Below are 26,894 nucleotides of genomic sequence, written 5' to 3'. Positions count from 1 at the left end.
GAGGATCCTGTCTTCAGGGTGACACAGATACGGAATTCGAACATTATAGTGTAGCAGGAACAACGCAGGATGCCAGGAGCCCGGAGATCTCGGGAGCACAGAGGACAGCCTGCCAGGAGGAGCCAGGAAGGGAGCTGTCAGCCAAGCTGAGCGCTGAGGAGTGAACCGGCCTCAGCCAGCCACACCTGCATGAGGAGGTGGTGATGAGTAAACCATTCAAACATGTAAAGAGCTTCTCCAGCAGCTAGTACAGGCAGCCGTTAGATACATGTTGACTGTCAAGTGGGACAGGGAGGGCTGTTTCATGCAAAGCAAGAGTGTGTGCAAGGAGCTGAAAGTTCAGTGCAACTAGAGCAAAAAAAAAAAGGGGGGGTACTGCAGGGAGAGGCTGGAGCAGCCATGGGAGGGCAGGGGGCGCATGTTGTCAAGGGGTGCATGCCAAGGGGTGCATGTCAAGGCTACAGCAGACACACCTAGAATGCTCACGCTCCAAACAGCTGCAGAAGGGGCTGCCTGGGGCTCTGCCCAGAACTGCCATGAAGGAAGGCGCACTCGGCGCTCTAAATTGCATGTCACCTCGGTGCTGGTGGCAGCAGTGGATTCCTCCAGGAGTGAGGTCCATAGAAGACTCCCCCAGGCATCCAGTTGTTCACACCAAAGACCAAGAGTCACCTTGAGTCCTTCCCGTTGCCCTGCACGTCCAGCGAGCCCTAGCTGTAGCAACGCACACACGGTATCTCAGGGCCCTCATGCAACAGAAGTTCAAAACAGGGCTCCTGACTGTTGGAGCAGTCTAGCAGCGCCTCCTTCAGGCATCCACGCTGCTTCCACCCTGTGACTCTACCCTGGATTAAAGTCATCAGGTCTCTCTGCCCTCAGCCTGCGGCTAAGCAAAAGAGGCAGAGCACGGCTTGTGGGGAGGTGCCACAAGCAGGCCTGGAAGCGGCAGGCGCCATCTCTGCCCACTTGCCATCGGCTGTGGCTGAGTCGCGTGGATGCTCCTAAGCGCTGTGGGCGGCTGGGAAATGTGGCCAGCTGTGGGTGTCCAGCACCCCTGAACTAACACAGCTCAGGTCCATCGCTTCTCCCCATCTCCAGCGCATCCTCTAGCCCCGGCACCCTCAGCACGCACCTGGGCTCCAGTCTCCTGACTTCCACTCTTGGCCACCATTGCTCTGCCGCGAGCGAGGCTGAATGCCCTTTTTTTTTAAAAAAGCCAATCATGGGTGGCTTTGCCCTTGCGGCCTTTCAATGGGTTTGAATTTTACTGAAGAATAAAGGGCCGGAGACCCCATGTGAAGTCACCCCTGCGGCTTTTTTCTACTCCTCCCTCCTCTCGGGCCCTCCCAGCAAGGTGGCTTATCTGCTGAAAGCGCTTGCACTTGCCATCTGGAAGCTCCTGGCCGGGTCACTGCCCAGGGAGCCTCCCCTGGCACAGTCCTGCCCGCCCCAGAAACCAGGTTTCCTCTTTCTCGCCCTGGTCTGAAATCACAGGGAAGGAATGAATGCGTGACTTGTGCCAGGTCACGAGGGCGAGGGTGATGGAGGCAGGCCCCTGCAGAACCTGGCCGTTGGGCTCTGTGCTCCAAAAGTCCCTGTTTGCAGACGCTTTAGTCCCTGGGCGCCAGAGGGTAAACAAAGGCAGGTGGGGGGTAGGGGCGCGGCAGCTCTGCAGCTGGAGAGGAGAGCGAGGCCGTCTCTGCCCTCCGGCCACCCCACCCCCGAGGCCCCGCCTCCGGGTGCCCCGGCGGCCTCCCCACCCCGCCGCCCGGGTGCCCGCGCGGGTTGCTGGCGGGCGCAGGAGGGCGGAGCGCGCGGGCGGCCGTCGGGGCGCATGGACGGGGCCGGGGCGAGCCGGGCGCGGGGCCGGGGCGCGGGGCCGGGGGCGCCGCGATGAGGAAGCAGAGCGTGCGCACGGCCGCGCTCGTCCTGTGCATCCTGTCCTACCTGCTGGTGGGCGCCGCCGTCTTCGACGCGCTGGAGTCCGAAGCGGAGAGCGGCCGCAAGCGGCTGCTGGCCCAGAAGCAGCGCGAGCTCCGCAGGAAGTACGGCTTCTCGGCCGAGGACTACCGCGAGCTGGAGCGCCTGGCCCTGCAGGCCGAGCCGCACCGCGCCGGCCGCCAGTGGAAGTTCGCCGGCTCCTTCTACTTCGCCATCACCGTGATCACCACCATCGGTGAGCGGCCCCGGGCGCCTCCCCTGGGCGCTCGCTCCGTCCCGAGCCGTCCGCGGCGCCCGTGGGTTCCCGGCCCGCGCCTGCCCCGGCCCAGCTGGGTAATCTTGGGCGCTTTCGATGCGCCGAGCCTCACTGGCCCCCTCTGCCGAGTGGGGCTGGGAGGAGTCAGTAGGTGAAGCTGGCCCGCGGGAGCGCCCAGAAAGCGCCCAGAAAGCGCCCCAGGGCTGGGAGGCAGGTGGAGCGGGCCTGAAGTCCAAGTGGGCAGAGTTGTTTCCTTGCCTGGCTGTATCACACTAGCGGGGGGATCTCAGACAAGTTGCTTAACCTCTCTGAGCCTCATTTTTCTCCTCTGTAAAATGGGGGTGCTAGCCGCCCTATCTCAGGGCTGTGATGAAACCAGTGTTATCAAGGAGATAATATATGCAGGACCTGGCGCACGAAGCATTTAAAAAGATGTTTGGTGTTGTGATGATTATTATTCTGTTTCTCCTTGAGAACAGGGACCTAAGCGGACTTAGTCACTGCAATGTGGCCAGTTGTCTAGAGAATAGTAGACAGTCAATAAATATTTGTGGAAGGAATGATTGATTGCCACAGCTTCGGACCTCACCCTCGAGGATCCAGAGCAGTTTCCCCTACATCTGGATCCCCAGCTGTTGCCATGGCTACCGTCTGGCTGGTACCTGCTGAGCCTAAACCTGGGGAAGCAGGGAAGGAGAGAAGTGGGCTCTGTAGGGCTCCAAGCTGGGTGCCAGCCACCCTCTGGTCAGGTATGGATTTCTAGGTGCCTCCTTGGGCTTGGACCACCACCTGGAAGCCAGGGCATTGGAGAAAGTCTCCATGATGCTCTAATGCATCCTGCATGTGAGCTGTGGCTTAAGAACTTGCTCTGCTATCACATGGACCAGAGTCCTGGTCTCATCTCTGCAGCCTCTTGCTTTCAGTGGCAACCGATTGTACTGCTCTGAGCCCTGGTTCCCTTGGCTGTAAAACTCAGTTGTTCCTACCTCAGTGGGTGGTTGCCACATGAGGATAAGCTTGTCGCACGATGGGTACAGGGCCTGAAGCAAAGCAGGCACTATTCATTAGTAATAGTAGCAACTCTACTTTCCGTCTCAGAGCCAAGTCCCACTCAGCCCTTTCGCCCACTCCTATCGATGTGGCACCCTTGTTTGCCAATCTGGGCGCAGCCCAGGACCCTTCCTGTCACCATGCCCGATGGTGGGGGCGCTGTCCACCTTTGCTTCCCTCCCCACATTCTTTGGAGGCCTCCCCATTGGGTTTGGCCTCCTCTCCTGGCTGTTCCCCTCTGACAAGCTCCTGGGGGCCTGGGGAAAGGGAGAGTGGACAGCTGGTGTTTTGCCTTTTCTGGCCACCTAGGGGTGCCAGCTAATGTTCTGTGTTCAAGGGCGGCATAAATCAGCCTTGAGGAGAGCCAGGCACCTGAGCATGCATGGATAGAAGGGAAGCTCTGAGAAGGAATGGAGGATAGTGGTTCATACCTAGACCCTGTGACCTTCAGGCAGCTTGCTCCCTCTGAGCCTAATTTCCTTATCTGTAAAATGGGGATGCTAACATCATTCACATAGCCAGTGGGAGAGTAAAATGAAATAATCCATGTAGAGTACCTAGCATACTTAATTGTTACCATTATTCATTTCATTCCAGGCAAGTGAAATGTGTAAAGGGAGTTAAATTTATACACACATATATAAATTTTAGTTGATACTTGAATAAGTTACATATATACACTTCACAGAGCACAAAAAAGTATAGAATGAAAAGCAAGTCTCCCTTTTATCCTGTGTCTCAATCCATAAATTCCCCTCCCAGGACCAAATACAATTACCAGTTCCTTGTGTATCTTTGCAGATACATTCTCTGCCTACATGTTCCTTTGAAACAGACACACACATGTTATATAGGCATCATATTATACAGAGTTTTCTCTCTTTTTCACTAAATGTATTTTGATGATGTTTTCCTATCAGTCCTGAAAGAACGGTGTCATCTTTTCCATGGCTGTATAGCAGGGCTCCTCAGCCTCAGCACTGCTGACATTTTGGGGGAAGTCTTTGTTCTGGGGTTCTCCTGTGCAGCTCAGGGTGTTTAATGGCATCCCTAGCCTCAACCCACCCAGGTGCTAGCAGCACATAGGGACACATTTGTGGCAACCCAAAGGCCTCCAGGCATTGCTAAATATCCCCTTGGGGGCAAAATCTCCCCCAGTTAGAACCACTGCTGTGCAGAATTCCACTGTTCCAGGAGCACCCTGGTTTATGGATGGTCCATCCCCTATGGATGGACACTTAAGATTGTGTAATTTTCACTGTGACCAGCATTGCTTCGACACACCCCGCATGCATGCAGCCCTTTGCCTGTGTGTATATTCTGGAGGCTCAACCTCCTAACTGTGGAACTGCACAGGACATAGGGTTTGCGTATTTCACTTCACAAATGAGGCAGTTTGCTAAAGGAGGCATATTCTTTTCGGGTCAGCCCACCTGACTCCTCCTGGGTGATAGGCCCCTTTAAGAATACCGTGAAAGCGTCCCCTCCTCTGGCTTGTTACAGACATACCCGTTCACTCTCCAACCATGGCATGGCACCCCAACACTCAAGGACGCCCATTCGTGTTGCGTTCCCCTACAATAGTTGAGGGACCCAGTGACAAGTTGCTACACCGAACTGAAGAGGTGTTGGGAGAGGGCTGGCTGGGAGCAGGATCTGGGCAAGAGGTGTGGACTGGGCCGGTGGACTGGATTGGGGACCTGAGAAAAGATGCGGAGGGACATTTGGGTTGCTTACAATTTGGGGCAGCTGTGGAACAGTCTGCGGGGTTTTAAAGACAGGGTGTGACCTACTTAGAACTGGCATCTCGGGATGCCCCGCTGGCTGTGGGAGCCGAGAGGGCGACACCGGGAGTGTTAGCAGGAGCCGGCCCTCAGCAGCTCTCCCCCGACTCTCCCTGCAGGGTACGGCCACGCTGCGCCCGGCACGGACTCCGGCAAGGTCTTCTGCATGTTCTATGCGCTCCTGGGCATCCCCCTGACGCTGGTCACCTTCCAGAGCCTGGGCGAGCGGCTGAACGCCCTGGTGCGGAGCCTCCTGCTGGCAGCCAAGCGCTGCCTGGGCCTGCGGCGGCCCCGCGTCTCCACGGAGAACATGGTGGTGGCGGGGCTGCTGGTGTGCGCGGCCACCCTGGCCCTCGGGGCCGTGGCCTTCGCGCACTTCGAGGGCTGGACCTTCTTCCACGCCTACTACTACTGCTTCATCACCCTCACCACCATCGGCTTCGGCGACTTCGTGGCGCTGCAGAGCGACGAGGCGCTGCAGAGGAAGCCGCCCTACGTGGCCTTCAGCTTCCTCTACATCCTCGTGGGGCTCACGGTCATCGGCGCCTTCCTCAACCTCGTGGTCCTGCGCTTCCTGGCCGCGGGCGCCGACCTGCCCGAGCGCGCCGCCCGCCGCGCCGGCCCGCGCCGCCTGGGGGCGCCCGAGAGCCGCGGCCCCGCCCGGCCCGGCCGCCGCGCGCTCCCCGGGGCCGCCGCCTGCGTCTCCCAGCGCGTCCGCTGGCGGGAGCCGGGCGCCCGCGACAATCTGGGCTTCTCGCCCCCCGCGAGCCCGGGGGCTGCGGCTGGCGGCCGGGCGGGCCGGGCCCGGGCGCGGCGGAGGTCCGTGTGACTGGCCTCGCGGGCCGGCGTCGGCGTGGGCTGGGGGGGGCCGCAGCTCCCATGCGCGCACCCTCCCCTCCCCGGGCCTGCAGAGGGCGAGGGGCTGTGGCCTCGATGCGCCTCCCTCCGCCCCAGAATTATATTAAAGCTGCATCTTGAGTACAAGCCCGACTCCAAAATTCCCCTGCAGGTGCAATCCCCGTGGGCCAAATGGTTTCTGGAAGGCGTGGCCATGTCGGCACCGGGAGAGGCCTCCGCGGGTCTTCGCTGGCTGGCGAGGGGCTGGGGGGGGAGACAGTGGACGGCTTGGCGTGTTGTGGGGGAAATGCAGGGCTCTCCACACTGGGCTGCTGCGGGGAGGCTAACTGCTCACACCCCAGCCGCCCCCGGAGAGGACGCGTGCCGGGCACCACCTGCTGTCCAGCGTGGACAGGCGCGCAACTCGCTCCTGGTCTGTCCAGTGTGTACTGCGCAAAAAGCACACCCTCCCCTCCCCAAGGCTCAGACGGTGGCTTTGCCAGCCCCACTTCAGGGTGAGGGGCCCTTGCTGACACCCACAGGTCACTGGGCCACCTGGATGCAGCCGGACGCAGTGGGGTGTTCTCATCCGAGCTGCCTGACCTCAGGAGTCTCATGCCCTCCTCCTCGGGCGGCTCACATCTGTAGAAGGACAGGATTGCCCAGGATCCTGCTGGCTCCTGAGATGTGTGGAAGAGTTCCCAGGAGGGGCCCCTGCCCCATAAGGGGCATCAACAAAGGCCCCGGTGTGCACACTGGGCGCTCAACGCCTGAAATTGGACCAGCCGCCCTCAGCTTCCCGGATAGAACTGTCTCAACACAGAGCCGAGCAAGCCAGTTAGAAAAGCCAAAAACTTTAATTTTCAACATGAGCTACATGGCTGTGAACACAATGCAACGTGACCCACTCCAACTGGGGCTCCCCCCAAAACCCTCCCTCCCCAAAGGCCCGAGCGGCTCCTGCTCCCGAGATTGAAGAAAAGGTGGGGGGATGGAGAGGCCCCCGGCCTGCCCTCCTGCCACCCCTGGGAAGCAGTCCTAGAGTGAAAAGCTCCAGATGTGATGTGAGGCCACGGGTTCAAGTCTCCCCTCGGCCCTCACAGGAGCTCAGAGGACAAGGAGTGTGGTTGGCCTCCCCACCGGGCTTGTGAGTCAGAGAAGCTCATGGACACAAAAGCTTCCTGTCCACTCTGAGGTGCTGCTATATAGACCTGGGGCCCTTCAAAGAGCGTGGGAGCCATCACAGGGGACTTGGGGAGGGCACGGTCCCCGGGGCCTGGCACAGCGCTGCTGCTCAATAAATAAATGCAGGTGGCCTTGCCAGACGCAACAGCTGGGCGCCAAAGAGAGTGGGTGCAGTGCTGCTCGTGAACACTGAGGGGTGCCATGGTTCTGAATCAGCCTGGACCACTGGGGAACTACCAGCTTCACCTCCTCAAGAAGAAAGAGCTCCAGACTGTTGGAGAACAGAGTTCTAATCTCAGCCCTCACCTCCCAGTGGGAACTTAGCAGATGTCGTCTCGCCCAGGACCTCAGTTTCACCCACTTTAAAATGGGGCTGATGCCACAGGCCCCCCCACCCCCAGCTCCTGCCCAGGGTTCTTGGGAGGGTACACCCACGTAAAAGCACTTTGAAAGCGAAAACTTGGAAAGCACTACAAGAAGATCAGGTGTGATTATATCATTTGAAGGTTTGGTGAAGATCTCCTTAAGCTGAGGGTTCCACAGCCACACCCCACTCCCACACAGCCCTCGGTGCTTCTTAACTGCCTCAAGTTGGTCCTGGAGGGGCTATGGCCTGGTGGGAGTTCCCACCCAGACTGTGACGCCTGGCCCAAATCCCACCCGCCCTTAGCCAGTAGGGCCAGGTCCCTAAGATGGCTGTCTCTGTGGCAACCCTCTCCCCCAAGCCTGGGACTAGAAAAGGTACTGGTCCACCCAGATGGAACCCAAACAGCGCCGGGTGGGTCAGGGGTTAAGGGCCACAAATACTCCTCGTGGTAGCTGTGGCCTGGAGCCACGGTCTCTGTCCCGGGAAGGAGCCAAACCACAATGAAGCCCTTGGTTCGGTCCCCCCATTTGCTGTGGGGTCTTGGGCAAGTCATTTTCCATTTCTGGACCTCCGTTTCCTCACCTCTCAGATGGGCCACAATTTGCCTCCAGGCCACCGGGAAGCTCCCGGGAGAGAAGGGAAATGGTGGCCTCATCTCATCCTGTTCTGACTCCAGCTCAGCCAAGGGTGGGAGAGGCCAGGCTGAGGGGTGTCATGGAATTCACAGGTGACCCCAGAGGTGGCCTCGGTCTCCTGGTCCATAAAATGGAAATGGCCTTCACTAATGGTCTCAAAGGTGCTTCCATTTTAGAAGGCAAAGCAGATTCTGGAGAAAGAAGGTGGCGATAACTCCCTCCTGCGGTGCCCTTTGACCCAGAAATTGAAAAAAAGGCTTGCCCCCTAGAAACCCCATTGTTCCCTCCTACTGTGACCCCCCAACTCCACCTTCTCTGCTCCTCTCCCAAGGCGGGGACATGAGCTGGTAAAGGAGCAGCCGGCAGTGGGACGAGCGGGGCTTGAAGGGTTCCCAAAGGAAATGATGGGAACAGCCCCCGCCCCAGCCCCGTCCTTGGTGAGGACAGACCGCGGCGCCCACGCCACACAGCCAGAGCCCCCTGCGTGGGGCACGTGCTCACACGATGAGACAAAGAAACTAGGGCTCCAGCCCCCACCTCACCCCACCCCTCCAGGAGGTGAGCTGAGATTTCACAGAACGAACAAGTAAGTCATGAGGGGGCTCGCTGCCACCCCCAGGGTGTTATTGCTTTGGAGCGCTCTCTCCTCGTTTTATAAAGCCAGCGCAGACACAGAGGGTCGGCTCAGGTGGGGGGGCGCCGAGCCCCCTTCTTCCTCTGCTTGGGACAGCCAGGCTCTGCCCCGTCTTTGAAAAGCTACCCTGAACAGCCAGAGCAGTGATGACTGGAGAGAGGAGGCGCTCTCCTGGCTCAAAATAGTCAAATGGTGAGTAATAAACGAACAGCAGAGAAATCACACTGGAAAAACAACAAACGGAGGAGGGGCGGGTTCTGGGCCGCTCAGGCCCTGCCCCTCCTGCCCCAGCTCTGGGATCCCACCCACCATCTCGGGATGCTCTGCAGACCTCCCGGATAAAAGGGGCCTCGCGTCTCCCCTGCCCGGGGCAGTGTGAGGAGCTCATGGAGGTGACAGGACCCAAGCAGAGCTTGAAAGGATACCCAGGACTTAAACGGGCAGGCGGCCGTGGACGGGAGGGAAGGAGTTCCAAATGGATCACCTGCTCAATAGCCTAGAGAGACAACACCCCACCTCCCCCCAGTGAAGCCCGGGCCCCTCCACCAAGGCCCACGATCCTCAGGAGAGCTTCAGGAGTAAAATCAGTACCCAGGATAATAAATCAGAACATTTGAGTATAATGGGCAGCTCCAGCTACAACCCTACGGGGGAGGGGAAGAAGGGGCGGAGGAGGGGCTGCTGAGAGGCTCCAGGTCCAGGCCAGCAAGGAGACTCCCCTCTGGAATGTACTAGTGTCTCCTCTGCGCCCCGCCTGGGACTCTGTAGGGACTACGTGTGAGCTAAGAACAGACCCCAGGGTTTGGAACACTAACTACCCCGCTAACCTGGACTACGCCCTACACAGCAGGGACTGGCTAAGGAGGGTGGTGGGCTGCTGGGTGCCTCCCAGGGAAGTGGCAGAAATGTGCTTCTATAAAGAGGGGCCGGCCTGCATCCTCCCCAGCATGCAAAGGGCTTCCGTAGGCCCCAGGGAGGGCTGGGCCGGGCAGGCAGCTACCCGGGCCGGCTTGAGAAGGAGCCTCCTGCTTCTTACACTCAGACCTCCTCTTTCCTACCATCATCTGTCCTGGAGCCAAGGTCATTGAGGCCAGGGCAGTGAAGCGCTGCCCTTAGTACAGGATGGTTTCTTTAAAAAGACTAAAATTGGGGAGCTCTGCTGCTTCCCCAGGCCCCTAGCCTGGAGCCAGGGGGGTGTAGATGAGATGACCTTTGGCCTCATGCAATAAGGAGGGATTCTCCTATTTGGGAAACCCTCACCTTGGCACCACCAGTTCCACTCCCAGCTTTCCTCAGACTCCCTCTCCAACCCACACCCCAAAATGCAGAGATGGTGGCTCTCTGAGCTTGGGGCTCTGGAAAATCAGGGTCCTGCAGCGCCTCCACCAAAACACAGAAGACAGAGTTCTTTGCAGTCCACCAGGTGTTTCCAAACTAGTTGTCCCATGGAGCAAGACACCCTGAGGGTCTGCACCAGACCCGGGGCACCTCCTCCTTTCCTTTGGTCCCTGCTGGACCCCAATTCCTAGAGCCACTGGAAGAGGGGCGGGCAGAGGGGACGGACAGATGGACTCAGACAGGCTGCGGCAAAACTCCTTCCACGGGAGGCGGAGGGAGGCCTGAGCTCCTCTTCAAGTGGGGGGCTCTGGGCCCCCCCGGAGCTGGCTCCGGATCCTTGCAGAGCTGCCCCCTTGGCTTTGGGGCAGGAGTAGCTGCCTGAACCCGGTGCCACAGGAAAGACACTTGCTGGTAATTGGCACCATGGAGATGGCCGCTGGGTTCTGGACTTGGCTCCTGGCAGCGAGCTTCCGAGGAGGCAAAAAGGGGGCGAGGTCGGACGGTGTCCGGGACGGGAGAATGGTTTGCTCTGCCACCTCAGTCTTTCCTTTCTCCGATCGCAGCCACATCCACCAGTCAAGAACCGGCCAAGTCAAAAGTGCAGCCAATCCCGTTGGGAGAGGGAAGGTCTCAGGGGGTAGGAGGCAAAGAAGGGGTGAGGAGGGGCCCAAGGGGGGCAGGTCTCCCCGTTCTGCTTCCCCGCGGTGGGGGAGAACCCCATCCTCCTCTGTTCAACATGCCCCTGGGCCTGGGGTCCCAGGTCGGGGCTGGGTGGTCTCCAGGCCATCTGGGGAAGCCCCTCCCCATCCCTGGCACTAAGATCGCTCACCACAGGGCCCCACGGTGCTCTCGAGGGACAACTGGGATGCCTGCCGGAGCAGGGGGCCCGTGGCTGGGTCCACCATGGAGGAGGTGGGGAAGAGCTTGTACCAGCCCACGGCCAGGGTGGTCAAGTCCAGCTCCTCCAGCAGCACGCGGGCCACTCCCATGAACTGCTTGCGCTCCATCCGTCCGTAGTTCCCCCACACGATCACCTGCGGGCAAGAGAGAGTGGTTCTGATTCTGCCAGGGCTACTCACAGGGCAGAACCAAAACCTGGAGCCACCCCCACACCCAATTCACCTCCGCGTCCTGTGGCTTCTACCACCTTAAAATGGCTCCAATCGGGCCATATTTTCCTGACACCAGCGCCACCATCATCACTCACCCAGGATGCCAACTTCCTGCCTCTGGTCTTGCCCCATCTTTAACCTAAGCCATATCATGAGCCCCTGGCTGCCTCCCTCATGGGCCCTCAGCTTCCAGAGCCTCAGAAACCCCTTTTGCATGAAACATGTAAAAAATTGGCTGGGAGCATGTGAGTGCGAGCTTCTTTCCTTCCCCCAACAGCCCTATCCTGGCAGTGCCAGGCCCATTTCCTGGTCAACATCATCTCTCTCTTGGAGATGCCAGCTGGGTGGTCTCCATGGCTGCAGGACCTCATTTACTCTCCCGTGCCTCCACTTCCAACTCTGCCCCCGCCTCTAAAGCTGGGCTGGCCCAGCCATTCAGCAGAGCCCTGTGACTTAACACACAACCTTTGCAATTAAGGCATCTGTGAGTTCAAATCCAGTCTTGCTGGACAGCTGTGGGCAAGTCCTTTAAGTTCCAGTCTTGTTTCTTGTTTGTAAACATGTAGGTGAGGATCAAAGCAGATAACGGAAATAAAAGCTCCATATCTATCGTCCAGCACCCAGGGCAAGATGGGACCAGGAGCTGGCCCACTGTTCACTGCACGTTGGGGACTACTTAAAGGCTAGCCTAGCCTGAGAGTCAGTCTCCCACAACCCTACCAAAAAAAAGAGATTTGATTTCCTAGATGGTTTTACTGAAGCTCAGAGAAACCTGGGCATCCAGCTGGTCACCTTCAGTGCTCCCTGGACAGCTGATCAGAACCCAGCCTGGTGCATGAACAGATGTGTTTCCACTGGTGTGATGGCTACACTGCGTCCCCCAAAATTCAAGTTGAAGACCTGAGTCCTAGTGCCTCAGAATAGGGCTGTATTTAGAAACAGCTTTGAAAGAGGGGGTTATGTGAAAGGGACACCCTTAGGGTGGGCCTCCATCTAAGCTGACTGGTGTTATAAGAAGGATCTGGACACGAAGGGGGACCTGGGTGAGCACACACCACCGGCCACGTGAGGATGTGGCAATGGGGCAGCTGCTGCAGGGGGGGCTTTGGGAGGAGCCAAACCCCTGGCACCTTGAACCTGCACAGGTCTCCAGAGGCGTGAGACATGCAGTCCTGGGATTGAAGCCGTCCGTGGCACTTTGTAATGGAATCCCAGCAAACTGATACAGCTGCCGCTGTGCACCTCACTCAGACTCGGGCAAGGTCAAGGTCCCATTTCAGATTTCTTGCCACACACTCGACCTCCCAGACACAATGGGCGTGGGGGCTTCTCCTAAGATGCTCAGGACAGAACATACACACCTTTGTCCAGTGGCCAGATGTGGCCCCAGATGGCCTCCTGATTTGTTTTTGGATTGTACTTGAAAGCCAGTAGAGAGTGTTTCTCAACTTTTTCAGAGGGATGCACACACAGTAAGACAGACATGTACACCATCACCCAATGCCCCAGGGGGGTCCACAACTGAAGCAGGTGCCACATCAAGTAAGATGTACCTACTCAGAGTGCAGTGTCATCGGAGGCACTATCTGAAGAAGCTGAGCCCAGAAAGGAAGTGGTAACATCACAGCTAGTTGTGGAGCTCACCAGCTACTGTGCTCTTTGCCCCCCAGAGGCCTCCCCCTCCCACAGGTGCTCCTCTGCTCTCTTGGAACGGCACGCACACACACTCCCATTGCCCCTCACCTGCAAGACTTTTCCCTGGGGACTCTCAGGAAACAGCAGCACCTGGTTATACAGTGGGTCCAGCGACTTGCGAGCCACTTTGGTCTTCTTCTTGGCAATGCAGACGCCATTCTCCAGCAGGTAGGCCTTGATGTAGGCCGCTGGGGACAGAGGCCAGCAAGTAAGGTCTCATTCGAGCCCTCATATGGGGCAAAGGGTGCAGAGGAAGGCAGCTGCTGACCCACTGTTGGGGATCAGAGTGCCCCCAAGGGATCTGGGGAGGAACAGGAATGGATATGGATGGTGGGGTGCAGCCAGGGTTCAGTGAGGCCCACTCTACCCCCTTGGGTCCGGCCTGCCTCCTCCTTCCTCTGCTTACTATGTACTTGCCTGTTTCTCTCTCAGCTCTGACTTACCCACCCCATTCCCTGGCTTATACATTCATCGATGACACATTCACTCTACAAGTGTTTGCTGAACACCTGCTGTGTGCCGGACACCCTACCAGGCACTGGGGTATAACCCTAAAGGAAAAATGGTCCCTGCCTTCCAGGAGCTCAGTACAATAGGGGAGACCAATTAAGTCAATGGATAATCCCAACGGTCCACAGAACAAACCCTAAGCCACCAATTGCACATGAGCACCTTGGATTGGGACAGAGGGCTCCCACAAGTTGGGTCCAATTTTCTCTCTTCCAGACCTGGACAGTCCTCAAGACTTCCCCCACCTCACCCCCACCTGGCAGAGGGCAGGGAGCCTCCCACCTGGCAGTGACTTAGAGCCTGGCTTGGCTGTCAGTCCTCGTGCCTGGATGATGTCCACTTCCAGCTGTCCATTCCGCTCCTGCAGGCCGATCTCCACGTCCCCTGCAGGAAGATGAGAGCGGGCTGTGGCTCAGAGGCTCAATCAGGGACTCAGCTCCTCCTCTCTGCTCAGGGCTGCAATCTGTGTCCCCTCTTCTTCTGCCCCCACTCCAAAGACTAGAACCAACTCCGCACCCCACTCTGCTGGGGGCTTAGCAGATGAGGCCCCCAGCTGGGTGCTCAGCAAATGGAGCCAAGGCAGAGGGGAAGGAGGGAGAGATGCAGGGCTGCTGGTGGGGCCCTCCATTTGGGACCCATCAGAGCACTCACCCATCGGCGTGGTGGCCAGGGTCTGGCGGCCCACAAACTGCGCTGGCCCCATGCTGCCCAGAAAGTCGCTGAACTGTGCGTCCGATGCCAGGCAAACGCCACCGTAGTTGAGGCTGCAAGAGGACAAGATGAGACAAACACAGATGTTCCAGGCTGCCCCAGGATGGACCACCTGGGTGGCCAGTTTCAGATACCCTCATTTCAGGGCATCCTCATCCATTCCCCAGCCTGAGGCCAACACAGGTCCTGTCTCTTCCCTCCTTTCTTCTTCCTAGTCCTAAAATTTCAGCACAGACTCCACAATTCTAGGGTTTAGCTTTGTGTCCTGTATCATATGCCTTACCTCTTCCTGCCAAGACTAAGGATCATGGACATGGTGATACCATCTCTTTGGGTGGCTATGGCATTGCAGGAGATGAGGCTTCACAGGGCTTGGCTCCTATGGTCGAGTGCCATGATACTATTCAAAGTGTGGTCTGGGAGCTAATTAAAACCACACAATTGTACCCTATTCTATCCCCAGCTGCCCACTCCTTTGCATCTGACCATTTAGGGTACACAGGATTAGTGGCTCAGCCTTGAAGGTGTGAATTTGCTGCTGCTGCTACTGCACTACCCAATGTGTACTCCCCTTCCTTTGATAAGGACACCTCAAATCCCCTCTGGGGAGCCTCCTCAGCAAAGCACGGATTTCCATGGAGGAGAGCAGAGCCGGCTCCAGAGGCGGGTGTGAGCTCAGCCCAGCCAATTAGCACCTTCCTTCCCCTTGGCCAGTGACAGGCTCAGTGAGTGTGTGATCCAATTCAGCCCACAAAAATCTGGCTAGGATCTTTGTTTGAATTGTGAGGAGAGAGAAGCTTGTTCTTCCCACTGGACTTGAAACTGAGATATAAGATGGAGCCTCTGGGAGCTATCTTGCTACCATCTGAGCTCATGAATGAAGCCATCCACCTGGTGGCACTACATGAGCTCCTGGATCAAGCTTTGCCTGAAGCAGTCACTTCATTTTTTGTTACATAAGTCAATAAAAACAATAAAACAAATTATTATACTATTATCAATTCATATTGTTATTTTGCTTACACCAACTTTAGTTAGCTTTTCTTTTCCCCTCTCTGAAATGGGAATAATAACATTCCCATGTCCTAGTCTGTCATGACCATTAAATGTCAGATATGCTTCCAATATCTTTAGGAGTAAAACACTCGAAACCCATTTTCTCATCTGCTCCTCACCCCAACCGCAGGACTTTGGCTTTATTATCATTCAGGTGAGGAAACAGGTTTAGCCTGCCCTAAAGCCACAGAGTTCACAGGGCTGCAACAGTGTTTGAGGTCAGTACTTCTAACGCCAATCCCATGTAACTTTCCACCTGGCCATATCCTGAGAACAGCTGCTAACCTCACCAAGCACAGTGTACCAGCATTCACAGTGGCAGCCAGGGAGGTCTGTGAGCAGAAGGAGGAAGCTGCGTGGGGCTTCAGGGCACTGCAGGCTTTGTTCCCTGCACTGAGAGCCCCACACCCCACTCACCCCTGCCCAGAGCTCCGCTATCAGGGAAGGGACCCTCAGTCTTGAAGAAGCAGGAGGAGCACCCCCTTCTTCCAAGACACCTGCTATTCTGTCTTTCCCCAAGTTCATCATGGTGGTTCTTCCTGCTTCAACTCCACAGTCTAGACCTGCTCCCTGGGGCCGGAGCCTATCTTTCTCCCTGTTGGTATACCTAGTGTTCAATTCACAAAATCTCAGCTGGCAACGCATCCATCATCCACTTGCTCAGCAAACAGTTCAAGAGTTCAAGAAGGGTCTCCCCCCATTCTCTGCACTCCCTTTTCCACAGGTGAGAGGACGCAGGCCCTGCTTGAGGCTGCCTGGGAGGACGCTGAGCTCATACGTACTCCCGCACACTGCAGACGAGACAAAAGCAGACACTGCGCACAAAGGCCTCACCATGTAGCCAGGCAAATGCAACTCTCCCAGAGAAACAGCCGCAGGGGGCCCCGCCAGGCCCCACCGAGCTAACCTCCTCCTGTCAGTGCCCAGTGGCCACCAGAAGAACGGTCACTGCTGGCCACATTGCCCAGGATGGGCAAGCTTGCTGGGCACCAGAGGAATCACAGGGTCCAATAGACAAAGGAGAAGGGAAGGAAAGGAGGCGCACGTGAGGAGGTGAGAAATCAAGGCCAGGCTGATTGTAAGGGTCTCAAGTGACATGATGGGAACCGGACATTCGAGGGTGGCCCCTGCAGTGGTTCTATAGAACAAGCGTGGTTTTGTTCAGCTGACATTCAGCAGGGGAAAGCCACTTGCAGAATGTCACACAGTGAGAAGATGTGACAGGCAGGACTTGCTCGGAGGTCTGCTCATGAAGACACGGTAGCTGGTGGCCCCAGCACACGATCACTTCCCTCGCGCCTGCGAGGCACCAGCTCCTGCAAGGCTGATGTGCAGCGAGCGTGGTGACACTGTGTTCACTTCTTCCTCGCGGGCTCGGAGCTCAATTCATTCCCCAGCCCGGCAACTAAACGTGGCCACGGGTGTGAGCTGAAGTGATGGGGGCCGCCTCCCAGCCTGCCCTCTAAAATCCTCCCACCCATTAAAGTGGCTACTATCAAAAACTAAATCAAAATAGAGAAACTGGAACCCTTATGCGCGGCTGGTGGGAATGTAAAATGGCACAGCCGCTGTGTAAAGCAATATGGCAGGTCCTCAAAAAATTAAAAATAGAATTACCATATGATCCAGCAATTCCATTTCTGGGTATGTACCAAAACCAAAATTGAAAATGCTATTTGTATTCCTAGAAGCATTATTTGCAGCAGACAAAAGGTGGAAGTGACCCAAGTGTCCACCGCTGGATGAACAGGTAAGCCAGGTGTGGTCTACATGCACAATGAAATATTATTCCACCTTAAAAAGGGAAGTCACTCCAACACCTGTGACCACGTGCCTGAACCTTGGAGACATTATGCTAAAGGAAGTAAGTCTGTGACAGGAAGGACGGGCACTGTATGATTCCGCTTAAATGAGAGACCTAGAGGAGTCAAATCCCTAGACAGAAAGCACAGAATGGGGGACGGGGACTTTTGTTCAATGGATACAGAGCTAAAGACCTGTAAGGTGAAGTGAGTTCTGCAGCTGGATGGCGGTAGGGCCGCATTCCCTGGGGCACGGCTTGACTTCATGTTACGGGCTGTATGCTCAGACAAGGGTAAGATGGTAAATTTTGTTGAGTGTTTTATCACAATTGAAACAAAAAAAAAAAAAACCCTCCCACATGTGCTCGTCTCTCTTCCCCCATTACAGCTGCCATCGGAGGTTCCTGAGAGTCCGGGATGGTGCAGCCACAGAAAGCTGGGGCTCAGTGACCAGAAATGAAACCAGAAAGGCCCCTCCTCCCCCACTGGCATCTACAGGAGCAAGAAATAAATGTTAAGTCCCAGGTTCAAGAGGCTGGTCACAGCGACTGGCTTTACTTAAACACATGATCCAGCGCCCCGGCCAGGATGTCAGACCCAGAGCAGACATCTGACCCAAGCGCCGTCAACCAAAGACTCTATGGGAGACAGAAAAAGAATCCCAGATTCAGAAAGTCACATGGACTTTCTGGAGTTCACATAGAGCGGTAAAAACAGCCTGCCCTCACAAAGAGCCCCCAGTTCCCCAGTTTGGGGCTTCCCAGGCTCCCCCAGCTCCCCATCCTGGCTGCTTGGTCCTTCTCTCAGCCACACGAGATGACCCAGCATCCTTCCCACTTAGACCACTGGCAGTCGGTGGCAGGAGAATAATGTCACATTTGTGCCTGAGGTCTTTTCATTTTTACGATTTCCTATGCCCTCCTATGCCCCTCTGCTGCGCTGTCCCCTACCCAGGCAGCAGCCAGGGTGTCCTAGGTCCGCTGCCGTGGAGAAAGGATGACCCAGACAAAACCATCAGAATCTGGACCTTGGGTTTAAAATCTAGGTAATGCAGGCTCAGCAGGCTAGCTGGGAAACCAGGCTACGCTGCCTCTAAATTAGCAAACACCCCGGGAGAGCAGAAATCAGGCGAGGAGGGGACAGTGCAGAGATGGGGGACCACCCAAGAAAGTCTGGGCTCCAGGCTGGGCTGGTTGAGCTGTGGGGTGGCAGGAAACCCCAGGCACATCTGGGGAGTCTAGAAGCAGGGGGGGACTGTGCCCATCCCTCTCATCAGGTGGAGCTGAGAAACGGGCACAATCTGTGCAGAAGTGTTGCCTGGTGTCTCTCGGAGTGAACCTGGGAGTCTCTGGGGCTCCATGTGTCAACTCCACGGCCCAGAGGAGCATGGGCTCCAGCTGCCCTCAAGATCACCCCAAAGCAAGACAGAGACAGAGGCGTATTTGAACCCAAACAGTTGGGCTTACAACTCTAGTATCTCCACAATTGTGCACCACCGTTTCAGAGAAAGTAGGCAAAAAAATAGACTAAATATCAGGGGAGAGAAGTGTGCACCCACTCATCCTGCAAACCCAAAGACCTTTAATTACAGTATATGGCTCAGCCCCACACTCCCTCAGGGCTTGTGATGTGGCCCCCATCTCTCTTCTACCTCACCCCTGCATCTCGGGGGTGGGGCCAGGCTCTGTTCTGTAAAGGAGGGTTTGGGCTCCAAAAGCCATAGAAATGTTGGTGCCTCATGGGTTCCAAGGCACAGAAGGGGCCCAGCCTCCCAGGCACAGCCAGGCCTTCTGCAGCCTGAAATTGAAAGTTTCCTCCAACACCATCATTGTCTGCTCCTCAGTTCCTGGTGGGATTGTGAGCAGACAATGGGGAACTGGCAGGCCTGGTAATTAGTAGTAATTGTTTATAATATCTGGGCGGCTGCCTGATTTCCCATTCCAGGGTGCCTCGCTGGCTGCCGAGGAACCAGGCTGATGCCCCAGAAACCCTGAACAGTTAGCACATCCTCCAGCAGGCTGGAGGTATTGAAGTGGTGCAAGTCCCTGCTGGACCAAGGGTCACCTGTGTCACAGACCCCACTCCGCCTTGGCGTCTTCCTGGAGCAGGGGGAAGGTCGAGGAGTCAGAGTTAGACTTGGCCGACCACTTGCTGCGTGTCAAGCTGCAGGTGTCTGCACTTGAATCTTAGCTGCAAAGGAGACCACAGCTGCCTCATGGACAGTGTGCAGTCACTCCAAAGGCGGGTGTCTACGCTGCACCAGCTTTACATATTCCAAAAATCTCTGCTCAAGGATCCACTTGCAAAGAGGTAGGCAAGAGCTCACTGAATTAAGTACCATATACTTGCTACTACAACTGTGCCTTGTATGCAGTAGGAGCTCACTAGATAGTCACTGGCAAGCCCTTCAGCTGGTCCCAAGTTGGGAAAATAAATTACAGTGGTTAAAGCTAGACTTGGGGGCCTCCCCGGTGGCGTAGTGGTTGAGCGCTGGGTTGCAAAGCTGCCCGCAGCCTCTGCAGTGCCAGTTTGATCCCCAGCCACCGGGCAAGGGTCCCACATGGCGCGCAGACCTCTCCTGCCACCCACTGCTCCCCTCAGCAGTGCACTTTGTCAGTCTGCCTGTTCTACTCTCCCCTCTGGTGAATTCTCTTACCCTCCCGCGCTTCTGACTGTACCCAGTGCTTATATAAATAAATAAAAAATAAATAAAAACTATTCCTTAAAATAAAAAAAATAAATAAAAATAAAGTAAAAAAAAAAAAAAAAGCTGGACTTGGGCACAATACAGACCTTGGATCCCAGTGCTGTGCAACCTGGTGTAACTTTTGTAACCTCTCTGAGCTGCAGTTTCCTTATGTAGGAGGAGGGAATGAATGACAATTGCCCCGCTGAGTTGTTGGGGTGTCAGTGAGGTCATGCAGGCTAGGTGCTTAGCACAGAGCCCTGCATGCAACAGCTGCTGAACGAATAAAAGGTGTGATGCTGGTCCCTGCTACCAGCTGGAAGAGGCTCTTCTCCTTCGCAGCATGTTCATGGCATTTTTAACTCCAGGCCTGTTAGAAGTGCAGCATCTGGATGCCCGAGACCACCCCAGGTCACCGGTCACCAGCTGCAGGAGCTGGTTCCTCTTAGGGACATATGCCATGTGGGCAGAAGCCTGAAACAGGATTACAACCCAGGTTCCACTGCACTTTTATTTTGCATTAATGGTGAAATGAGATTTCCTGCATTTCAAACCTTGTTAGTTTTGTTTGTGGAGCTAAAACCCATTTATCTTTTATTATTAATCTTTGAGCTCAGTTTGGCCCCTGGATTTTCTGTGTTCTCGATAGTTACAGAGGTAATTGGGTTATTGGGGGGGGGGGGGGAGGGGCCTGACTATTTTCTTTCCCAGATGGATCACCTGTCTCAACTGCATCAGAAATTAAAAGGCAGCACAGGCCCCGCGGTGATTACAGGTGATGCCGTTCCAGGAGGTTTCTGTTGCTCGCCGCCTCTGCTCACTCCTTTACCGCCTGCCCCAAGCCACTGTCCACCCATCTTCCCACAGACTTGCGGAGCCCACACTACAGGCAGTCCCATGTAATGCAAAACATACAGGCCTAAAAATTACAGTTCAGGGCAAAACATTGCACTAAAAATCACAGGCTTATGCAGAAAATGGGTTAGGAGCACAATAGCCCCAAACTATGTTGGTGTCACATTAAAAGAATAAAAAAGACAGAAATACAGTAAAAATGTGGCACAGGCTTATGCATGGGAAGTGGGTACGAGAGCCGTGGCGCTGCAGTGAAGGCGGCACCTCACCTGGCGTGGCTGGAGGTTTGCCTGTGGACACGGGCAGGCTTTGGGGCTCTGTGTGAGGTCGCGTGAGGTGAAGGAGGCGTGAAAGCGGACGGAGGTCACGGCATGACAATGGATGTGGACAGGGTGGTCCCCAACATGCAGCCGCTGAGGAAGCCCATTCCAGGGATTTGTGTTGTGTATCGATTGCTATGTGTGTACATTTTGTGTCTTCAGAGCAAGCAGAGCGGCAGAGCCGACCTCACACCCGACCTGACTCCGGCCGCACTGTGCAGAACATTTCCAGACCTTCCCCGCCCTCACCCGTGAGTGTGGCTCGTGGGCCTGAAACCAGCATGGGACTTGATTTCCTTTTTATTTATCATAAACTAAGTCATCAGTACTAACTCGCTTAATCCTCCCTGATGAGGCTGTGGAAGCGGTTATGAAAGGATTATGAATATCCATCTCCCAGGAGAGAAAGCCAGGCACAGGAATGTTAAGTAACCTGCCCAAGATCACGGTCCTGGCAGAGCAGAGCTGGAGTTGGGCCGCGAGCATCTCTCTGGTTCTGGAGCCCATCTTCTTACCACCTGAGAGACCAGGCTGGACTTGCCCTCTGGACCCAGGGGGGACACTGGCCCAGCCCAGGGCAGAGCACTGGGATTCGGCGTCCACGCCAATCTGGGTCTGATCCTGAGCCCGCCGCCCACAATTACGGAGACGCACTCTTGTTCTCAAGGTCTGGCTCCTTTTCAGTAAAGCAGGGATCAGTGACAACAGGCTAAGCCTCCATGACACGCCACCATGCAAATGAGATAAATGTCTTAGAACAGAATGTGGCGCAAATGCTTGACAAAGACTAGTGCTTATAAATGGAGCACAACAAATCTGTGTCCCGGCGCGTGGCCACACCTGCTCCTGGTTGGCCTTCAGGCCAGTGACTGCTAAACAGCAGGGGTGGGACAGGAAAGCGGATCCTGGCTACCCGCCGAGCCTCCCGGACAACAGCAGGAATGCACCACGCAGGTGCAGGGACCCGGCCTTCGTGCCGCCTTCCCGGGCATGGTGACCCAGACACCTGAGGACAAGGGGCAGAGGGAAGGAGTGGGAGCAACATGGGAGGCATCTTGGAGAGCTTCCAGCTTGCAGGATGCAGGTCTGGATTCTGTGTGATAAGGAGACGGGGTGGGGGTGTGTGTGGAGGGAGTGGGGTGTGCATTTCTGCTCGTACACGCCTGCTCGTTAGTCACAAAAATCTGCAGAGCATCACTTGCGGGCCAGGCCCTGTGCTGGACAGACACCAAACTCAGTGTCTAGCGGGACAGACACACACGTGACAATGACACAGAGTGATGGGTGCTGCGGTGGGGGAAGGACCAGGCTGTAGACGCAGCTGATGCAGCTGGAGATAAGCCCGCCCGGCCTTCCACTTCCCCGGCCCACACCCAGGGCAGACGTTGCTAACCAACCTCGGACGCTCCTGCCAAACCTGGACTGGGCTTCAGAATCCTTCTCCAGGGAGTCACTATCAATTAACCGGAGTTGGCACATGAGATAAAGCTTATGTGCCAGTTCTTAGCTGAGATCTGGAGGAGGCATGAATCAGAGGGTGAAGAGGGAGCAGAATAGGAGGGAAAGCAGGTAGAGGGGGTAAGGTAGGCATGGGGGAGGTTCAGGTGGTCTCAGGAGGGGGTGCGTGGTGGAGACAGAGTGGCAGGCAGAGGACTAAGTGCTGAGTGCTGGACTATGGAACTCAGGCCAAAACGGAGACTCGTGAGTATCTTAGCATCAGTGGCCTCCCCCGGAGGGTGGGGCTGGAGAGAAGTGGTTAGAGTCAAAGACAATTAGGAATGAAATGGTACATTCCAGTTATGAATTGGGTATGGAGAGAGGAGAGAGACATCTGGCAGAACCCCAGGTTTCTGCTCTGGAGTTGTACACTCAGCCAGCGTAGCAGGCTCTGCTGTCCCCCAGATTTCCTGATGCGTACCACGTCAGCCCCGGCTTCTGCCAGTGCCTACAGTCCTCTGTTTCCTGGCCCCTGAGGTATTTCTCTGGCCTCCAGAACCCACTGTGCCACAGGATGGGCAGGAGGGTTCACAGGGAACGGCCATCAACCTGTAGCTTATAAGAGTCAGAGTGTAAGTCCCTCGGCTCCCTGGCCTCCGCGGAGATGATCATCAAGAGGGTTTCCTCCTGGCTCCCAGAGTCCTCATCAGGACTTAGCTCCAGTTGCCCAAAGTGGCAACTTAAGCACATGTTATGGGACACCCCCCTCGACCGTCTCCCTCACATGATCCTCACGGTTCTCTGGAATTACCTTCCAAGTGAACTACTTTTACTGCATCCCCTATCTCAGATCTGGTTCTGGGAGCCCAAATTAAAGCACAGGGTCCTCAGGAATACCTCAGGACCAGGAGAGGTACTGTTCTTGAAGTCTTCTCTCTGGGGGTCTGAATCCCTACCCTTTGGGGGAGCTGGAACCTGCTCTGGGTGGGTGAGAGCTTGATTAGTTTCCAAACCCACAGCTGCTCAACCTTCCATCCTTAGTACACAGAACCCCAATTTTTGAACAGAGAAGCTTTCAAGGAACGAAAACTCTTGTCCAGTCCCAGGGGACAAACCAGGATTGGTCCAACATGCAGAGGCCTGCAGGGGACAGATGGAGACGCTTGGGGTCCTTAAGGGTACCAATGAGCCACCAAACCACCCTGGAAGCATTCACCTCCCAAAATCCTCATCGATGCAGCCATTCTATGAGGGGACGCGCATAATGGTTAAGGCAGACTCCAAATACCCAGATTGAATCCTGGCATTCGAAGTCAATTACTGGCTGTGTGACCTTGGCAAACTGCTCAGCCTCTCCCATTTCCTCATCTGTAAGACGGGGCTACGAACAGTTCCACGGTCACTGGTTGTTGTGAGAATTAAATGAGTCAATATCTGTAAAAGCACTTAGCACAGTGTCATCTCCCGTGGCTAGTGTTGTGTTAGTTCCAGAAAATTAGTACCAATACCAGGGCTCCTTGACCTTGACTGAACCACCTGAAGATCTGGATTCAAGGGGTCTGGGGAGAGCGTCAGAGTCTGCATTTCTGACAAGCTCCTAAGGGATGTGATGGTGCTGGACTGGGCACCACACTTTGAACTGCAAGGGCTGAGGTCATTGTGAGCTGCTGTTTGTAACCTGGAGCCCAGGGATCTGCATTGATCCTGGCCCCAAGCCCTGGTCCCCGAAGTTCTCTGTGCCTGGGTGTGTCAGCTCCACACACTGGCCGGCAGAAGGCAGGGGCTCCAAGGTGTGCAGCTCATTGTGGGGCTTGATCAAACATGCTGAAGTCAAAAGTCCACAAGGGAGCGGCCATGCACTTGTGGAGATACCTGCGGTGACCCACGTGCGGACAACGAGGCCCTGCAACATCAGGGCCATAGGCTCTCAGAGGCCACTTGAGCACACTGGCTCCCCGTGAGCCTCAGCTGGGCTGGCAGGAGCCCAGGGGGAAGGAGGTCACACCCCCTCCTGTGTCAGAGCCCAACATCTGGGTCTCACCAGTGCCCAAAATACCACCAGAGCAAGGAAGAAATCAAGCACAGCTCAACATCCCCACCTTTAACTTTCCTTCCTCACCCAGGTGTTGGGCAGCACCTGGCTGGGATCCACCAGGACTCAGGCCCTCTTAGAGGCAGGGGGCAAGATTCTCGCCTCCAAAGGACAGGCACTCTTCTACCCACCTGATCCTTCCTCAAGGCCCAAGACACCCACCCCAAACCTTTAAATCATCACAATTACCACAGCCAGGCTTCAACCGAAGCTTCCTCAGGGCTGACCACTTCGTAGTAGACGTGACTGTACTGGGGAGGGGCAGAGAGCTGACTATGCCAGGAGGATGCACTTGGCTGCCAGTAGCAAAACACCTGAGCCAATAACAATAAAAATAGCTAATAATCACAGGCTTGCTGTGTGCCTGTCCCTAATCTAACTGCCTTTACATGTATAAACACATTGACTCTTCACAACAACTCTATTAACAGTCTATGCTATTAGGGCCTCCCCGGTGGCGCAGCGGTTGAGCGCTGGGCTGCGAAACTGCGCGCGGCCTCTGCGGCGCCGGTTCGATCTCCAGCTGCTCCCCGGCCACCGGAGGAGGGTCCCACATGGCGTGCAGACCTCTCCTGCCGCCCGCTGCTCCCCTCAGCAGTGTACTTCAGTCCTTCTGCCTGCTCTGCTCCCTGCTCTGGCTCTGGTGGGTTCTCTCACCCTCCCGCGCTTCTGACTGTACCCAGTGCATGTATAAACAAAACAAACAAACCAGCAAACAAATAAATAAAGCATGCCTCTATAAAAAAAAAAAAAAAAAAAGTCTATGCTATTAGTGCCCCCTTTCTGCAGATCAAGTAACTGGGCCCAGAGAAATAAAGTAACTTTTCCAAAGCCACACAGCTATTAAAAAGCAGAAATGCTGGGCTTCCCCTGGTGGTGCAGCGGTTGAGCGCTGGGCTGCGAGGCTGCCCGCAGCCTCTGTGGTGCCAGTTTATTCGCTGGCCGCTGGCGAGGGTCCCACAACAACAACAACAAAAAAAGCAGAAATGCTGCGCGTGAACCAGGTTATCTGACTCTGGAGCCCTGGTTTGGAGGCTCCTTGTGATACAATTAGGCTCCCTGGTCCCTGACAACAAATTACAGCCAATGAGCACAGGGCGCCCTCCCAAGCCCCTGTCACAGGCAGGCATCACCTCACTTCTCTCTCCAACTCCCTCCCTGCTACTCCCTGCAGCCTCCCTGGGCCTCCCGCTCCTCTTCTGTAAAATGGGTTGATCCCTGCTGCTCACTGCACCAGCCCCCCTCTGGGTAAGCGACCTGGTCCTGCCACCTGCCCATGAGCCCCCCGATGAGCTATTTCCCGAATTCCCCAAAGCTTAGAGAGGCCAAGGACATGCCCAAGGTCCCCCAGGGGTCAGTGGCAGAGCCAGGACTAGGACCCAAGCCTCCTGAACCCCTAAAATTTAGCAGGGCCCCACTGCCACCCAGATACTTAGACTATCTGCCTCCACGTTCTGCTGCCAAGTTTCGCAGGTTAAAGAAAACATTTGTTCCCTCCTTCCTCCTCCTCTCCCTTCCGCCTGTCCTCCCCCTCTTCTCGCCCTCCGGAAAGTCTCCCTGGGAGGTGGGTGGAACAGCAGCATCTGCCAAGGCGCGGCCATTCACAGAGGCCGGAGATGCCCAGTTTAGGAGGGGATGGGGGTGGGAAGGCTTCAGCTGGCAGAAGCCCCCAGCTGTGAGGCAGGACCAGAAACCAGAGGGGAGCAGATGGGGCAGCCAAGCTCCAGCCAGGCCCACCGTGCTGGGCCAGAGCCAGCCCCGGGCGGAGCAGCCACTTGACCGCACTGACTTTCTGCCAAGGGGAAAACGTCTCTGCACTGTCCAGTGTGGGGGCCCCTGAGCATCTGAAATACGGCTGGCGAGACAGGGGACAGAATTCCCCGATTTTCCTTCATCTGAATGAATTTACATGGAAAGGGCCTCGTGCCTGCCCTACTGGACAGCCCCACACTCATTATCTTCCCAGGCCTCCGTCTCCTCCGGTGCGGGACGAGGGTCCTGGTTCTCGGCCCTCCCTGGCTGGGAGGAGGACTCCTGGGCCCCCGACCTGCTATAAGCTGTGTGACCAGGGCAAGCTCCCTGCCTCTGAGGTCCCTGGTCATCCGCACAATCAGCAGGTCTCTTTGGACCAAAGTCCCTTGCCAGGGATCCCTGGCTTTTAGGGGAATCTGGGAACCCCTAGTTACGGGAGGTACTTGTACGACTGTGCAGGTGAACATGAGTGTGTGCATGTCAGGGCGGGTATTTTCCGGGGAAGGCAGACCCAAAGCTTTCCCAAAAGTCTCCAAGGGGTCTCCCTCCCAGGGAGTCTTAAAAATGAGTTCCAAAGTGAAACAAAGACAAACTTTCAGACTGTAAGACTAAATTTAAAATGGTACAGAGGGATGGAGTGGGTCAGCTGGGCACAAGGGGTCAGTTGTGTGACAGTCAGAACTGGACTTTCAGTGGGGAGCTTGCTGGAGTATACATTTAAGTGACACACACCTGAAACTCCTATGTGGCTCCAGTTAAAAAAAATGTTTTCAATAAAAAGTGAACTTAAAGATAAAATAACAGGGCCTCCCCTGGGGCGCAGTGGTTGAGCACTGGGC

At 55.9% G+C, this 26,894-nt stretch overlaps 2 protein-coding genes across 2 annotated transcripts in view; one reads left to right on the top strand and one right to left on the bottom strand.

Moving 5' to 3' along the window:
• Positions 1 to 1,893: 1,893 nt before the first annotated feature.
• Positions 1,894 to 5,860, top strand: KCNK15 (potassium two pore domain channel subfamily K member 15; the record flags this gene model as incomplete). Its single annotated transcript, XM_084246626.1, has 2 exons — positions 1,894 to 2,176; positions 5,151 to 5,860. The coding sequence occupies 2 exons, from the start codon at positions 1,894 to 1,896 to the stop codon at positions 5,858 to 5,860; spliced, it is 993 nt and encodes a 330-aa protein (XP_084102752.1).
• A 4,982-nt stretch (positions 5,861 to 10,842) lies between these two features.
• RIMS4 (regulating synaptic membrane exocytosis 4) overlaps positions 10,843 to 26,894 on the bottom strand; it is a gene marked incomplete at both ends in the record, with an annotated part of 50,640 nt that continues 34,588 nt past the window's right edge. The window contains 4 exons of the mRNA XM_084248315.1: positions 10,843 to 11,061; positions 12,883 to 13,022; positions 13,627 to 13,728; positions 13,996 to 14,108. Coding sequence (XP_084104441.1) covers positions 10,843 to 11,061; positions 12,883 to 13,022; positions 13,627 to 13,728; positions 13,996 to 14,108 — 574 coding nt within the window. The remainder of the gene's footprint in view (positions 11,062 to 12,882; positions 13,023 to 13,626; positions 13,729 to 13,995; positions 14,109 to 26,894) is intronic.

Source organism: Talpa europaea (genome assembly GCF_964194135.1).
Source record: "Talpa europaea genome assembly, chromosome: 11".
In the NCBI taxonomy this organism is placed as follows: domain Eukaryota; kingdom Metazoa; phylum Chordata; class Mammalia; order Eulipotyphla; family Talpidae; genus Talpa; species Talpa europaea.
Note: the sequence above shows the minus strand (reverse complement) of the source record. Positions and strands in the feature narration are given on the sequence as shown.